The sequence below is a fragment of the Puntigrus tetrazona genome, chromosome 5 (genome assembly GCF_018831695.1).
Source record: "Puntigrus tetrazona isolate hp1 chromosome 5, ASM1883169v1, whole genome shotgun sequence".
Classification (NCBI taxonomy): domain Eukaryota; kingdom Metazoa; phylum Chordata; class Actinopteri; order Cypriniformes; family Cyprinidae; genus Puntigrus; species Puntigrus tetrazona.
The window spans coordinates 12,635,776-12,651,933 of record NC_056703.1 but is presented as its reverse complement, the minus strand read 5'-3'; the positions used below and the strand labels follow the sequence as shown (position 1 = coordinate 12,651,933).

The following is a 16,158-nucleotide window of genomic DNA, read 5'->3' as shown; positions in this document are numbered from 1 at the left end:
TAAACCATTTCTTTGTTTTTATGAAATACTTCAAGAAGAGGGCAACATCATACGATACGATACCCTCAAATAAGTCATGGCCCAAGCAAGGTGGAAGACCCGGCTGACATACATGAAAGGATTCCAAGTTATTGAAAACGGAATTTACCTGAATTCCTTTGACGTCTCTGATGCCTTCTGCTTGTAGGCGTCCAAGAGCTGCCTCGTAATTGTCTGGGTTGCGCTGTGGACCACAAACATGTGGGTCATCATGAAACTCACGTCGAGTAATTTCACAGTATCTGCAAAAGTACTGAGATCGACTGAAGTTTTCTGTAAACCCTCCAATACTGTGTGATCCCAAATTGTCACCAGCAACACAATACAAAGCCCCTTTGACTGTTTCACCACCAACAGTGATCCCATTTCCTTCTAAATCTTTTAAATCCTGTAACAACTCTGAAAAGATCTTACCAGGTCCAAAGTGTTTTAAATCATTCTCACCACATAGTAAGACAAGGGACATGTGATCAGTGTTGGACCTCACATGAACAGGTAAGTTAGCAACAGAAAAGTAGACTGCAACAAGTTTGTGTTTTTTCTTTGCTGAGCCAAGAGGATTTACGATTTCAAATGCATCCTGGTACAGAATCAGCTTAAGACACCCTGGATTTTCTTTGAAGAACTTGTTTGACTTGCAGATTTTTCCATCTTTTATATCACAAAGCACATCTGTATCTGAGTCACAAGACTGTGATATTGCATTTTTCCATAACTCAGATTCTAATAAGTTGGCCAATGTCTGCTTCACTGGAATATAATAAGCAAACCTCTGTGTCAAACTTTCATCACTTCCTAATGCAACCTTTGTAGGTTCTATGTACCGGAACATGCTTTTGAATGTCTGTGCTCTTGAATATATTGACCTCAGTGGGCCCTGGTGAGAGTTGGAGAAGAGATCTGAATCCCTCAAACAGGCTTCAATTTTGTCAATGGCATCATCTGTCAGACTCAGTTCCTCTCTCAAAAGTGTATGCAGTTTACTTAATGTGTATTCCTGTCCCATATTATGCAAATTTTGCATTTCTTCAACTATTATTTGTATGGTTGAAGCTGGAAGGAGGAGCTGCCCTTGCAACTTAAGATAGAACAGGCACATATTTCTAAGAAAAGTCTCGTTCAAATTCTGAGGCAAGTCATTATTTGGCGCATCATTTGGGGCTAGATTCTGGGAGGCATCATGAAATGCAGCATCAGAGGACTGTGGTGTAACCTCCTTATATATTTCACTGATGGTACTAGCTGAACAGTCCCTATGTTTCCTGGACATGTGAGCAGTAAAGGATGACTTTAAAGTAAACGAACTTTTGCAGCCCGTTACCGGACATGCCACAGGTCTCCCCTCCACAAGATGTTCTTTTAAGTGGGATAGAAGTTCTTTAACGGCCTGAAATTGGCGCGCACACAGTGGAACAGCACAAGCAAAATTCGCAATAATGGCTGATGTACGACAATCAGAAAGAACAGAGAGCGTGGGCGCATTGTGTTTGCGATAGAAATGACCCTTAAACGCTGAATATGTACAAAATGTCTGCTTGCAACCGGCGGATTCACATTTAAAAACACAACGGGGTTCATTTCTGTGGATTCTACAGTGCAGTACATAATCTTTCAAACTTGCAAAATGTTGGTTGCAAAAACGGCAGACAACCATTTTAGCTAGTGCTAAACTCTCACATAACACCCGAAAGAATAGCTAACATTACCTCACCCAACTGACAAACACATATTTGAAAAACGTTGTATCTAAAAGGCAGTGCAGACTTACCACGCTATATAAGCAATTAATTTCCTATCAAAATTGTATAAAACGTTGTAAACACCACGACGAGAAGAGAGAGATTTGCTGAGTGAGGCGCAGCAAATATGGCTGCTCGCGGACTTAAGTACAAAGTACAAAAAAACTGAAGCTTACTAAATGCAGATACAATACTATAAAAGCTTAACTTAATTTAGTTATTTTGGCCAACACTGGAAACTAACGTTAACGTTAGTGTTTTTCATGCCGAACTCATATTTAGCTATAACAGCAGTTTAGGTCTTACTAATCTTGCATAATTTAGCAAACTGAAAATGTGTATATTCGCACAGCGGGATAATATTGCATGAACAAGCTTGCTCCAGCTAACGTTAACGTTAAATTGACACGACAACGATACATTATCCAAGAGGCAAATATCACCGTATTATGTGCATTATTGTTCCCCAATGTCAACAAAGCAAAGTCGTTATGAACATAAGACACTATGTGTGATCACTTACCAGCATAAAATTCGTCTTTTGTAGTTGTCTTCTGTCGTTTTGCAGTTTGTTTTACTTAGATATCTCATCGAACGTGACGTAATGAATATGGCCGACTTGGATATGGATATCCAAATCCTACAGGCTGCAGTGATAGGCTTCTCCGCGGACTAGAACGTGTTATCTCACATTGGCAACGAGTCTCACCAAAGAATACAATGAAGATGTCTGAACTGAAGCAGAAGCATAAAAAAATAGAGATTTTCAACGATTTTAGGCTACTTACCAGAGACACTTTGCACTGGTCCTCCAATGTTCTTCAGTGTTCATTTACCCAGGGTGCTTTGTTTGAAAATTCCCCCTAAAATCATTGCTAAAACAATCCAAATACTGCTCACCTTTCATAAAATAATAACAGGCTAAATAAATAGGCAACTTTGAAATGACAGTCTTTCTTACAGCATTTTGGAAAGCATGCATGTTTTTATTTAAGTCTACAGAATTTAATTGTAATTTTAACACAATTTCATTGCCATTTATACTGTATTGCATTGTATTGCAAAAACAGTGTTTGTTTGTCAAAATAACATCAATATGTCTTTTACACAGAGAAAGTATGTTTAAAAAACATCATTTTGATGTTGAATTTACAGTTACATTTAGTTTAACATGTCACTAAATTACACTGTAAAGTATACAATGTTTCACTGTAATTCAATTTACAGTATTTTAATGTTGTGATTTTACAGCATTTCACTGTTATTTTAACGGACATTTTTTACAGTGTATATTTAGGGATATACGGTATCTCTAAATTGTGAAACAAAAGGGAGACGAGTGCTGAAACTTGCATTCATTTATGTGCTCTCATGGAAAGATATTTCGTGCATAATCTAAATTTGACGTTGGCTGCAGATTGCTGGGGTTTTAGAGTTGCAAAAGAGAAGCAAATACGCTGTCTGCAAGTTAAGCCTCAATGGGTATATGAATGGCAATTTAAAAATGATGAATGGGCAAGAATTATTTGTAAAATGGCTAAAAACACAATCAATCACTTTTATTTATAAAGCGCTTTTAACAACACAGATTGTATCAAAGCACAGAACAGTTAAAATATGAGAATACAAGGATAGGGATGTATAATGATGAGATTGAGCAATTTGTTGTTAAATGCAGAGACGGTCTCTGTAATCAAATTGACAATAATCACTAGAAATGAAGTGTCCCACAACTGAATTTTGAAAAAATATTTTAGCAGCGTGTGTGCAACTCTGGGGAACACCAGAGAACATCAGTTCACATAATGGGACACATTTTGTAAATGAGGCAACAAGAACAAATTGGCTAAGTGTTGTGAGAAAACAGGACTCACATGGGTTAAAGCTCTCCCAGTTGTTCATGCATATAAAAACGAAAAAAGATCCAGAGTAAATTTGAGCTTATTCAAAATGTTCTCTTTCTCTTCTCTTCTAGTTGCTCTTCTAGCCCATTTACATTGTAAACTGAGCCTAGAAAGTATGAAGGCTGGTTGTGGTTTTAGAATAATCTGGTCCGTTGTTTAGTTTTGTGGCATTTGCCTTTTTTTTTACATGGCAGTGGCTATCTCTTGCATGTAGAGCATTTCCATGTTTTCCGTAATTTCCACTTTCTTATTTGGTTTCTTATTTGTGTTGATAACTGCCCTTGAAAATATAAAACAGAATCTTTTAGCCTAAACGATTATTTAACCCAGCAAATGTGACTGGGACATGCATTTACATTTGACAAAAAGATAAAGAAAAGAAAAGAAAAGAAAAGAAAAGAAGAAGAAGAAAAAGAAGAGGAAGAAGGAGAATAATTTCAAAACACCATCGCACACACACACACACACACACATATACTGTCACCAAGCCAACAGAGGAAGCCCTTACCTCTGGATGATCTGTGATCACTCCCTCTGCTGCTACTTCCTGTTGTAAGACTGACTATAAATACTGAAGCAGACCCTTCACCTGGAGGTTGCATTGTTTGATTGATTGTTTGTTTGTAGTTAGCCTAGCCTTGTGTTTCCCTTGTTCTAGATTCTTTGATTTTGACCCTGCCTGTCTTTGATTCTTTGATTGTTTGCTGCCTGACCCGACCTCTGCCTGTTTTTTGGATTCTGTTGTTGCCTTGCCTCTTATACTCCTGTTTGCTGTGATTGGACGCCTGCCTCCTTTGACCATGCCTTCATCAAATAAAAGCCTGCAAATGGATCCGCACGCCTCAGACCCCTCATTCATGACACATACACGCAAACACATTATAGACATAAAATTGTGTGTGGGAGCAGAAATTGTAACAGAAAAATATCAAGGAAACATTTTACACTTGAAAAAAAACAATGAATAATACATTTATTACAGTATTTATTCATCTTTGATCATGTTAATTCATAAAAAATAAATCATTCATTGTTAGTTTATGTTACCTCACACTGCATTGACTAATGTTAACAAACACAACTTGTGATTCTAGTAATGCATTAGTAAAAACTGAAGTTAGCTTTAAAATAAATAAATGCTGTAGTATTGTTCATTAGTTCGTGTTAACTAATGTTGTTAACTAATGAACCTTATTGTAAAGTATTACAATAAGGTGTTTTAGGTCTAGTAATGAATCATTCAGAAGATCAAATAGTTAAGTTGAGCTGTTAATTTAATTCACAGAATCAGATTATTCAGGCTCAAGTACACCATAAGAACATGTTAAGTTCAATAAAGTAGTATTTGACTGTCCATGTGTCTTTGAAAGATTTAAAGGTAAAGGCCCCTGCTTTTGTTGTAACTAAAATGTCGAGGTGATGTAATGTTCTTTGGTAAAGCAAAACATTTCCTGTAACTGGGTTAAGTAGTGATGATGACACACCTCCTGTGTGAGTTGCACTGAACGGTGCTTCAAGGCTAATAAGGTAAGTCAGGAAGCAATTTGTATTTTTTATTTTGTTGTATCTGGTAACAAGAAAAGTACAAGTTGTTATATATTCAAAGGTGTGTACCTTTGCAGGCTCAGATACTTAAACTTGTCATAAATTAATTACACTATGGAATGAAAATTAATAGAATGCCAAACAAGATGATCTGTGTAATAGGATGGAAGTACCCTAAAGAGCTAAAGTTAGCCAAATAAAAGTTAGCTTACATGTAAATGTCTTCTCTCTTGATATCTGAATTCTACTTACAGACAGGGCTTAACATTAACATCCACCAAGCCAAATTCTGCAGTGGCTTTTAACGCATCACTCCTTTTAGCCACATTGGCGCGTTGACTGTGTTGTGAACTCTGACCGTTTCTGCTCGATGTTAATGGCTCCAAACAAAGATCACAGCAGTGTTGTGCATCTCGAAGCAGCGGTGTACTTTAAAATCTAAAAGTAGCATATCTTTGCATTTCTTCCTAAAACTTCATATTTGTGTATTAATGCGTGAATGCATGAAAAATACCATTAATTTTTGGCTGCTTCTGTTTCTCGAAAGACTCCTTTAAATTTCATGAAAGATCAATGTTGCTGAAACTGATTTCAGTTGATTTGGAATAGCCCTATAGTGTCTTAATAAACAAAATTATTAATAAAATGTAAGAATTTGATATGAAAGATGACATTTAATAACGTGAATCATATAGAATGTAATTTTCCAGCACTCACTAACAATATTTAATGGTTGCGCCCGAAAACTGAAAAATGCTGCCTTGGGAGGACGTATTTCAAGGTAGTAAAGCATCAAGGCATGTCCCAATCAAGTTAGCTTTATTTCTTGCGACGTCATCTGCTTTTTGAAGGGAGCACAGATGTACCGTATCCTTCACTGCCTTTGACATCCCACAATCATATGCAATCCATTCTGTGATGGATGAGCTAAAAAAACAAGGAAGCTGTCTGAAAATTACATTTAAGCAAACCCTGTTTCTACATATATTTGCTATTGCCTTCTCACCAAAATTCTGTTACTTCCTGTAGAGCGATGTCTGAATAACAGAGGAAGTGGAACAGCTGACATTTTTGCTAGAAATAACACTTTCTATTCAAATTTTTTTAGTAAAAAAAAAGACTTACCCTCTATGCGTTTAGCAACTGCGTGTTCGCTTTCAAAAGCTAATCTCGATGCTGTGCTGAAAAGTGCTGAGAAATTTTTTTTTTTGACTGGTTGTGCAGCATGTGTGTCAAACACGCCAATAATTGGCTTAAATAACCTCGGCAGCTGATGTCATTTGATTATGTGCACCTGAAGGTTATAAATAGACGCAAGACATACACATCTTTAGGTTTCTTTGTCTTCAGAGACTGCATTGTGTGTATGTGTGTGTGTGCACCTGGTATTTATCACGTTATGGGGACCAAATGTCCCCACAAGGATAGGAATACCAGTAAATTTTGACCTTGTAGTCAAAATTTAAATTTTAGATTTTTTAAAATCTAAAATTGCCAATAGTTTCCTGTAAGGGGTAGATTTAGGTGCATGGTCGTTGTAGGACAATAACACATACAGTCTGTAGAGTATAAATACATGTCCCCATAAAACATGGAAAGACAACGTGTGTGTGTGTGTGTGTTTGTGTCACACTGAATTCAGTAACATTTGAAAGTTAGAATGAAAATGAAAGTTAAAGCATACTCTTTATATTGAGTTATCCACAAAGAGATGCATGCTTCTTTATGTAACACTAGCTTCTTCTATTCTTTTTATATTAATCAGTTTTCTTTATTTATTACAGCCGATAACTTATATAACTAAATAAAAATAAAGTTTTTACCTTGCGTTAAGCTGAGACTTCTTGATTTTGATTGCTTGCACATCTTAACGTATTCGATCGCCTGTGCACTTCTTCATACTTCCTCTGTAGCAGTCTTTTTGTATTGTGATTTAGTAATCTCGTCGCTTTTTCTGTTCTTGATCAATAATAAAAAAGGTCAATTTTGTAAAAGCTTTAATTTGTAGTTTCTTTTATGGAAGAAATGATGCTGAGTACTCGAAACCCTAATGTTCACCTGTTAAAAGCACCTAAGCGGATCACTTAGAAGGCCAAAGCTTAAGAGTTTGTTTCCGGGATCTATTCTTCCAAAACAAAAAGAGCAAAAACAAGAAGTGAAAGTAGGGGATCTTGTTGATGAGGAAAACAAAAACAGTTGTGGAAGTATTTTGTGGAAGTGCAGCATGTGCAGTCATGCACACTATTGCTCAAGAGAAGGATAGAACGAAGGGTCATTATAAATGCAAAAGTGACACAATTGTCAGATGACAAATGTGTGCTGGTGCAGTAATGCTGGAGATACTGCTGTTAGGCTGAGGTGAGAGACTTATTTATAAAACATATGAAAATGGAAGTGCTTGCCTTTTTTTGTCTGTAGAGATGTTCACATTGACTTTTAGATATATTAAATACTTCATATTTACGCATTGCGAGCTTTTTTACTTACTTTTTTTTGATTAACAGAAACAAGAGAAACTAAGAGAAAACTAATCTCACAGGCATTTTAAAACAGATTTTTTTTCAAAACTGAATCTTCATAAAATTTCCTCAAACGCTTAGCTTAAAAATGACATATTGCTTAGCGATAATGATCTATGAGCAGTGATTGTAGTATTACTGAAAGTTACACTGATATTTACCATTAACAAAACATTTTGTTGCCTGCTTGCAGGGACTCGACAGATTTTTACGATGGATTCAGCAGATTTTGTATATGACTACGACAATTACATTGATTATGACAACATCACCTCCTCTGGTAATGTAACTCCTGAAGAAGTTCATTTCCACTTCCACCACAACACCAAATGCTTCACTGAGGTTCTTTGCCTGTTGTTTCTGGTGATCAACGTGATCATCTGTCTGCTGGGCCTGGGAGGAAACGGTGTGGTTATCTGGATTGCAGGGTTTGGCATGAAGAGGTCAGTCAACACTACCTGGTACCTCAGTTTGGCTGTGTCTGACTTCATATTCTGCGCCTGTTTGCCATTTAACATCGCCTACAGCGTCATGTCGGACTGGATCTTCGGGCTCTTCATGTGCAAGTTCACTTCCTTCGTCATGTTCCTCAACATGTTCAGCAGCATCTTCCTCCTCGTCATCATCAGCGTGGATCGCTGCGTCGCCGTCGTGTTTCCTGTTTGGGCACAGAATCACCGCACTGTTGGAAAAGCATCTGTGTTGATCTTGCTCGCGTGGATTGCCTCTACAGCTTTAAGTGTCCCGTCTATCGTATACCGCGATGTCCAGAATCACCTCGGTATAAACCATTGCATTAACAACTACACATCCAGCCAGTACAGCCACGAGTTCATTGCCATGAGCCGCTTTGTTTTTGGATTTGTGATTCCTTTCATCCTCATCATCGTTTGTTATACCGTCATTATACTCAGACTGAGAGCCACCCAGATGGCCAAGTCCAACAAGCCGTTCAAGATCATGACGGCTCTCATTCTGACCTTCTTTCTGTGCTGGCTGCCGTACCATATGTTTGTGCTAATTGAACTAAACCAGACCTTCCACAAAGAGGTCATCATTCTCGGACTAAAAATTGGCACCACTGTCGCCGCCGCAAACAGCTTCCTGAACCCCGTTTTGTACGTTTTCATGGGCAACGACTTCAGGAAGAAGTTCAGGAGCTCCATCTTATCAAAGATCGAGAATGCCATCGGAGAAGAAGGCCGAACGATCAGCCGCTATCTTTCTCGCTCCAGCTCAGTGGATACCAGGGCATCCACTCATATCTAAACTGGATGTCATTTTTTTACAATTATTTTTTTAGTATCAATGTCAATTTAAAGCATTCATTTAGTTTTTTTATTAATTTAAAACTCAACTAAACCAACACCCCTAAGTGTGCCTCCTGACTGTAAATTTTAAAATGAGAAGTCTTATTTCAAAATGTTTTCTTTGCAATTATTTGTCAAATTTACTAGCAACTTCAGGCAGAAAATTGTTTCAAAGCCATTTACAAAGAATGTATTAATAAATAAAACATCTGACAAAATACACATGTCTGTTTTGTCTGCAATTCAATATAATCTTCACAGAATAAGCCACTCCAGCATCCTCCCACAATGCAGACGTGTCTGGTGCATGTTGGCCTGCTCACTGTATGGCGCTACATTCTTGGTTTGTAACCTCAAACCAACCCATCACTAACTATCAGATAAACAGCGCTTGTAAACGGTGCTTGTTTAGTGTGGCTGTCGACAGTCTCAGTTCTCAGAAATTTGCTCGCATCTTACAGAGGAACTAGGTGTTAAAATGTTTGGCCAGTAGCTCAGTCTGCACTTATCAGCAAACAACCAGCAGCATTAGTTGATTTCTGAAGCACTGTAAACAGCACTGTGAAGCTTACTTTGCGAGGTAAGTTATCTTCAGATGGTATTAGAACCAATGCATCTAAGGTAATATGAGTATATGATCGTACCGTAAACACTCGTTTTCGGGTACATTTTTAAAAGAGCAGCAAAATTAAGAATTCCTTGTTGCAATAGAATATTTTCCAATTGACTGCAACCATTTTTCAAGGTGGTAGATAAAAACACCCTTCTAATCCAAAAAATACTTACTGCAACTAAAATTCAAGCGTGAATAGCATGCCACTTGTGTTCTGTTCTGCGTTGTTTAAACAACGGAAATGATATTGTACACATTATGCAGAATTTGTTCTGTTATTTTATTACTAAAAGGAATTTTTTAATGAGTGAAACATTAACTACTGGTCAACTCTCATACATAGCATCAAATGGAAATGTTTATATTTAACTCTGTAAATGGATCCTTCCAAATTAAATAAATACAGAGAAATTCAAACTAATTTTATCTCAGTTTTCCTAATATTCCCAAAGTGATCTAATGGAAATGATAGACAAGGCAGTTTTAGTTAATAGCTAGTTATTAAGTAGGAGACTTTTTACAGTGTTTGTGTGGTACCCGCATGTTTTTGCTTAGCCACTTTATTCATTTTTTGAAATATGCAAAATTACTTATTTAAATATATTTTTGTGTTACAGACTTCAGTTCAGTTATAATGGCAGAGCAAATGGCTACAACTCCTGATTATAACTATGATTACGGTAACGATTCCACAAACAAGTCTATACACAGTAACCAAGCAGAAAGTCCAGAACACTGCAAGGATGCAGCATGTGTGATCACAGTGCTCTTTAATGTGATCTTATTCGTTCTTGGCATCTTTGGAAACGGCGCAGTGATCTGGATTACTGGTTTTAAAATGAACAAGTCGGTGAACACCACCTGGTACCTGAGTCTGGCTCTGTCTGACTTCATTTTCTGCGCTACTCTCTTTTTAACTGTTGACTACATGGTGAAGAACAGCTGGACCTTTGGGCTCTTCATGTGCAAATTCAGCTCTTTTGCTATGACCCTCAATATGTACAGCAGCATTTTCATCCTGGCCATCATTAGTATGGATCGCTGCATCACCGTCAAGTTTCCCGTCTGGGCTCAGAATCAGCGAACCGTACAGAAAGCTTATGTAGTTGTTGTGCTAGTTTGGATCATGTCTTCTTTGCTTAGCATTCCACCTGCCAAATTCAGAGAGATTTTAGATATAACTACAAGAGTCATATGCTATAACAACTATGAAAATCACCAGAAAACCATAGTGCTCTTGCGCTTTACTTTTGGGTTTTGTATTCCATTCATGACCATCTTCACCTGTTACTCCGTCCTGATCAGTAAACTTAGAACAAACCAAATTTCCAAATCCACCAAGCCCTACAAGATCATGTCCATACTGATCGCAAGTTTTTTCATCTGTTGGTTGCCATATCAAATACTTTCGGTTTTAGAGTTGGGCCGATCTGAGCACAGCGATGCCTTTAAAACTGCCCAACAAGTATCTGCCGCTCTCGCCAGTGCAAACAGCTGTTTGAACCCGTTCCTCTATGCATTCATGGCCAAAGACTTAAAGAAGAAATGCTATTCCTTTCTTTCCAAGATTGAGAGCGCCATCGATGAAGAGACCCGAACTGCTTTCAGAGCAACTTCAATTACCAATTCTGTGGATCACAGAAATTCCACTGCTATCTGAAATTTTAACAGGAGTCATGGACTAAAAAGAGAATCCTTGCCCATAGAAACAACTTGGCAAGTAGTGCAATTGTTTTGTCTGTCGCATGTTTGAGTTTAAAAATTGACAGGTCGACGTCAAATAGAGGGTCAGTATAAGCTTACGTTTTCTGTTTAATAATTTTGTAGAATTCTATGACAACTATTAATATTTAGTGTTTTTATCATTTAAGCTATTGGTTAACCTTTGGAGTTTGGTTTTTTTGCTAGTATGTATTAAACATTATTTGTGCAAGATTGACTAATGTATGTTGCCATGCTCCACATCTCTCTGTGTCTCTGTTATGCTAACATTAAAAAAAAAGGTTTTTTATTATTAATTAATTCATTAATTAATATGCCTATACATTCACAATACATTCAGAAAGACACTTCAGCATTGTTCCGTTTTGAAATGATAACACATTTCATGAATTTCTGCTTATAAGCATTACAAAAATGTATTTGGTAGTTTATGCTTTATTTCGTACGATTTTTGCCCTGATTTGCAGTTTTAAGAAAAAAACGAACAAACAAACAATGAGTAACTAGATGCATGGCTAAAGACTGCAACTCCATTTGTCACAATGAAACAATTAAGACTTTAGTTTAAAACCAAGACGCCTTGGCATCCATTTGTTCCTGTATTATTTTGACAAATGACCAGACAAGGAGGTCGTTTGGATTCTGTTTTGAGTAAGCAGTTTAATCCGTTTAGTTACCGTTTGCAACTCTCGACCTCTGACCATTTAGTGAACACCAGCAGTGGTCTATAACCAGACTGACCAGTGTTTGGAAATAAATCCCACCACATATTAAATATATGGTGAAAAGCCTTAGTTTTAGGTATTCATGACCGCAGTAAACTTATGAAAAAAGACACTTCATTCAGCTCTGAGCTTTGCCCGTTCACACGTCTCCTGTGAAGCACAAACCACAGACAAATAGATGAGAGATTTGGAAGTTCATGGGCTGACCTAACACTTTAGAAGATTTACGATTTAATTGAGCATTTCAAAAAGTGTTTCGCTTCAGAAAACTGTTTCAGCCTGGGAACTTGTTTGTGCCATTTCCTTGAAACAGCTGCAAAAAAAAAATTAAGAAGTTGCAACACAACAATCATTTAAAATGCAATGTCAATACAGCTGTAAGGAAAATGAAACTGCTTTTTTTTTTAGCTTCTTTAGTATTTTCACCAGATGCACACACAAATAAACAAACAAATAAAAATTTAAAAACAAAAAAATTAACAGTCATATTTAAATAAATAAACCAGCAACTACATACATAATTGAATGTTGGGCCTCTGAGAATTTGGGGCGTTACAATTTATTGATCAGGACATCTGATGCACCATCCAAGCAAATGCAAAACCTTTCCATATATTCACACAGTTCTCTCAGCTTACAATTATAATAAAACTCCTGTTGCAATCATTTAATTCCCTTTGCATGGCTGGCAATTGCTCTCTGATTTCCAGAACTGTTGGTTAAAATTCCTTACATTCACTCCATACAAAATACATTCAGAAAGACACTTCAGTTCCTTTTTGAAATGAAAAGCATGTAATGCTCAAATTTAAAAGCCTTTTTAAAAATATAGCTGGTGCTTTGTCTTTTAAAGTCATTCTCCTTGTGAGCATTACAAAAATATATATGTGTATTTACATATACTTAATGTTATTTGTTTAGGTCTTTAGCTGGGAGCAGAAATTACCCGCGAGGTGCTTTTTGTAGAACATTGCTTCATACTTGCTTTCACCCCTACAAGATTATTAGATAAAGCAGATTTGCTGTTTTGATTAAATCTCCTGCAATTAAAACACTGACAAAAAAAAAAGCAAAAACAAAAATAACAATTCTGAACATTTCTACAGGGAACAACTTTATAATTGCATCCAAAGCCAAATCCAAGTCTAATGATAGAAATTGGTGCCGAAAGTTTTTTTTGCGTAAAGGGATAGTTCATCCAAAAATGAAAATTCTGTCATCATTTATACATCTTTATGTAAATCCAAATATATATATATATATATATATATATATATATATATATATATATATATGTATACAGCTTTTCTCATGTAAGAGCTGTGTTTATTGTGACTATGTCTGTCAAAATGAGAACTGAATGAACTGGGCAAACTCTCCTTTGAAAGATTAAAATAATAAAGGTGAAAAAGGGTCAGTCAATGTCATTTTAAACAATTTACAATAAGCCCCCATTTCTTAGACTTTGTGAACACAAGCAGAAATGTTTTTTTGTTTGTTTTTTGATCACCCACTGCAAATTAATCTTAAAACCTCAGTGAGAAAAAAAATGGAAATCAATTAGAACAATTTCAATGTAGAATTGCTCTTAACACAAAACAGAAAAACCTGGATGCTTTCGTCTAAATCGATAGCTCTGTAAGGGCTGCAATTTGCCTGCAAATCACCGAAGGCAAGTACCAGACAACATGTTTTCGGATCGCCCATGCATTTATCTAACACACGTGGTAGAACTGGAGGATTTTTGGTGTCCATATCAGTTTTAAGAAGCATCATAACATCTGAAGACAATATCCAGATATTTGTGGAAACCGGAAGCTGGGGTTTAATGTTAAAAATGGAATCGCTGTCCTGAAGTGTTTAGGGGGTCATAGTGTACTTAAGGATTTGAAGGAAAAGCCCATTTAATGAAAGACATTATATCATGGGGTTATCTGAATAGCTGTCACGGATGTCTTGATGGCAACAGACACTTTTATGAGAAGCGTGAACAGTCATTTCCCATAATGACTCAACTGAATTTATAGTGAGTACACACATTGGCCTAGGGAAGAATACACTCAAAGCAAATTGTTGCACTAGCCCATGACTTACTATGTAGTGTAGATTATCAATGAAAGGGCAAACCATTTTTCAGCAGTTCATTTGTGCAATGCATACTGTACCATTTTTTTAAAACTGAAAGCGATCAAGAAGAATAATGAAAAATTTCATATTCTAGGGGAAAATATGTATAGCTGTTTTGTGAACAAAAAAAAAAACACAATTGAAGAGATGAGTATCATCTGGACCGGTACTCCTCGGGTACACCAGGAAACTTTCTCTTTCTGAGAGCTGTGTCCACGGTCTTAATAAGCCCATCAATGGTGGCACGCATCTCTGGCGTATAAGGGTCGTATTCCAGCTTCCTCAGCCCAGAGCGTTTGAAGTTCCCATCCTTCTGTCCTTCCACACACAGTAGGCGATCCTCTGAGACTTCTAGACCCAGAAAGATGACCATGCCTTTTAATTCCGAGAAAAGGTCCCGTTTTAAGTCCTCAAAATGTACTACTTGAACTTTCTTCCCATATTTCAGCCAGTCCAGTGTGTGGGATGCCCACCACGGAGCGTAGTTCTTCACAAACTCTGGCCACTCTGATTGAGAGAGAATAAGAGAGTTGAACTACTTGAACAATGACATCCAGCAGTAGCATGGCGCCTAAGATTTTGATGTATTAAAAAAAGCTTTGTTAGACGTGTAGATAAAAAAAACTAATTAAATCGCCCCAATTATGGATTTTTGAAAATAGCATTTTATGCAGCGTGGTGTGTAACACAGCTCTAAGTGAATGAAAACATCCTGCAAAGTTTTAAATCTGAAAGTGCACCATGTATAAAGTTACTGTCTCTCAAAATAAAGAGTGAACTCTGAATCATTGATATCCCAAGCCGTTAAAAAATGCTGATTTTATTTCAGACACTTCTGCATTTTGGTCACTGTGACGCATCAGAAAGAATTAATAAGCTTGTTGGCGCGGCAACAAAAACACAAGCAATAACAGAGGGACATTAAAAGCTCAAAAAGTTAAAATGTGTTAAAACCCACACACAGGCTAATTCATAAAACTTAAAAATGAAACAAAAACAGAAACATGCTTATCTGAATAATCAAGACACCAAAATGTCACAAGTATCTGCTTCTCTTTGTGAAAAAAAAGTATTGTTAAGAAGGAGAACAAGAGGGAAATATTGCTTAGTGATGGACTTCATTAGGGTAAGGACAACTTTGCACAATAAACTGACTACTACCAGAGTTCACACACTTTTATTTGAAAATGTAATTAATGCAATTTCACTATACTATGTTGCAATTAAAATATGTTTTGGTTTAATGGTCATCTTCTAAAGATGTTTGTAGATATTTAGGAAACGTTATGTTTACATAGGTGTTTCTCCGAAAAATAATGCTAGAGCCAGTAATTCTACTCTGTATATCTACTCTGTTGTGTGTTTAGACTGGTTATAAACATTGGTCTGTCATAGCGTGTTTGCACCAGATGTGAACAAACTATTGACAGAACCAGACCAAATTTTTAAACGTGTTCAAAAGAAGCAATTGAGGCTAATATTATAGGCATAAAAACATGAAAAGTGTTAATTTAAGGTGCATTTAGAACAGATAAATATGTTGAATTAAATGGCGATTAATCGCGAGTTTCATTTGATTAATCCTGATCAAATATTTTCGATCGATAGCCCTAATTTAAATGTATGATAATCTTGTACATTATAGATATAAAAATACAAATCCAGATTACATGTAATCGGTTGCTATCCAGCAATGATTATTATTATGCATTATACTGGATTCAAGGGTATATTGACAGGAAGCAAGGATTTAAATCTAATAAACCTTAATGACAGATGTGTTACATACATTTCAAAACACACAGCTTTTCAGTTCACAAGATGTTTATTGACCCATTCACTGCTTAGGATCCACTGGTGATCAAGTGATATAATGCTACATATCTCCACATCTGTTTTAATGAAGAAACCACCT

General features: G+C 36.5%; 3 protein-coding genes and 1 long non-coding RNA gene across 5 annotated transcripts in view; 2 read left to right on the top strand and 2 right to left on the bottom strand.

Annotated features, from left to right (window-relative positions):
* Window positions 1–4,845: 4,845 nt before the first annotated feature.
* LOC122345920 lies at window positions 4,846–6,650 on the bottom strand. The gene is made up of 3 exons (XR_006251058.1): window positions 6,353–6,650; window positions 6,234–6,264; window positions 4,846–6,154 (listed from the first exon to the last, which is right to left on the bottom strand). It is a non-coding gene; the product is annotated as an uncharacterized LOC122345920 (long non-coding RNA).
* Window positions 6,651–7,436: 786 nt separating this feature from the next.
* Window positions 7,437–9,278, top strand: cmklr1 (chemokine-like receptor 1). Its single transcript, XM_043239478.1, has 2 exons — window positions 7,437–7,585; window positions 7,940–9,278. The coding sequence occupies exon 2, from the start codon at window positions 7,960–7,962 to the stop codon at window positions 9,013–9,015; it is 1,056 nt and encodes a 351-aa protein (XP_043095413.1). The 5' UTR covers window positions 7,437–7,585; window positions 7,940–7,959; the 3' UTR covers window positions 9,016–9,278.
* Window positions 9,279–9,411: 133 nt separating this feature from the next.
* On the top strand, window positions 9,412–11,557 carry LOC122345379 (C3a anaphylatoxin chemotactic receptor-like). Its single transcript, XM_043239479.1, has 2 exons — window positions 9,412–9,636; window positions 10,287–11,557. The coding sequence occupies exon 2, from the start codon at window positions 10,304–10,306 to the stop codon at window positions 11,327–11,329; it is 1,026 nt and encodes a 341-aa protein (XP_043095414.1). The 5' UTR covers window positions 9,412–9,636; window positions 10,287–10,303; the 3' UTR covers window positions 11,330–11,557.
* Window positions 11,558–12,659: 1,102 nt separating this feature from the next.
* Window positions 12,660–16,158, bottom strand: part of wscd2 (WSC domain containing 2) — a 43,998-nt gene continuing 40,499 nt past the window's right edge. For both annotated transcript variants that reach the window (XM_043239476.1, XM_043239477.1), the window contains one exon: window positions 12,660–14,750. In XM_043239476.1, the coding sequence (XP_043095411.1) occupies window positions 14,398–14,750 (353 nt within the window). In that variant the 3' untranslated portion in view covers window positions 12,660–14,397. The remainder of the gene's footprint in view (window positions 14,751–16,158) is intronic.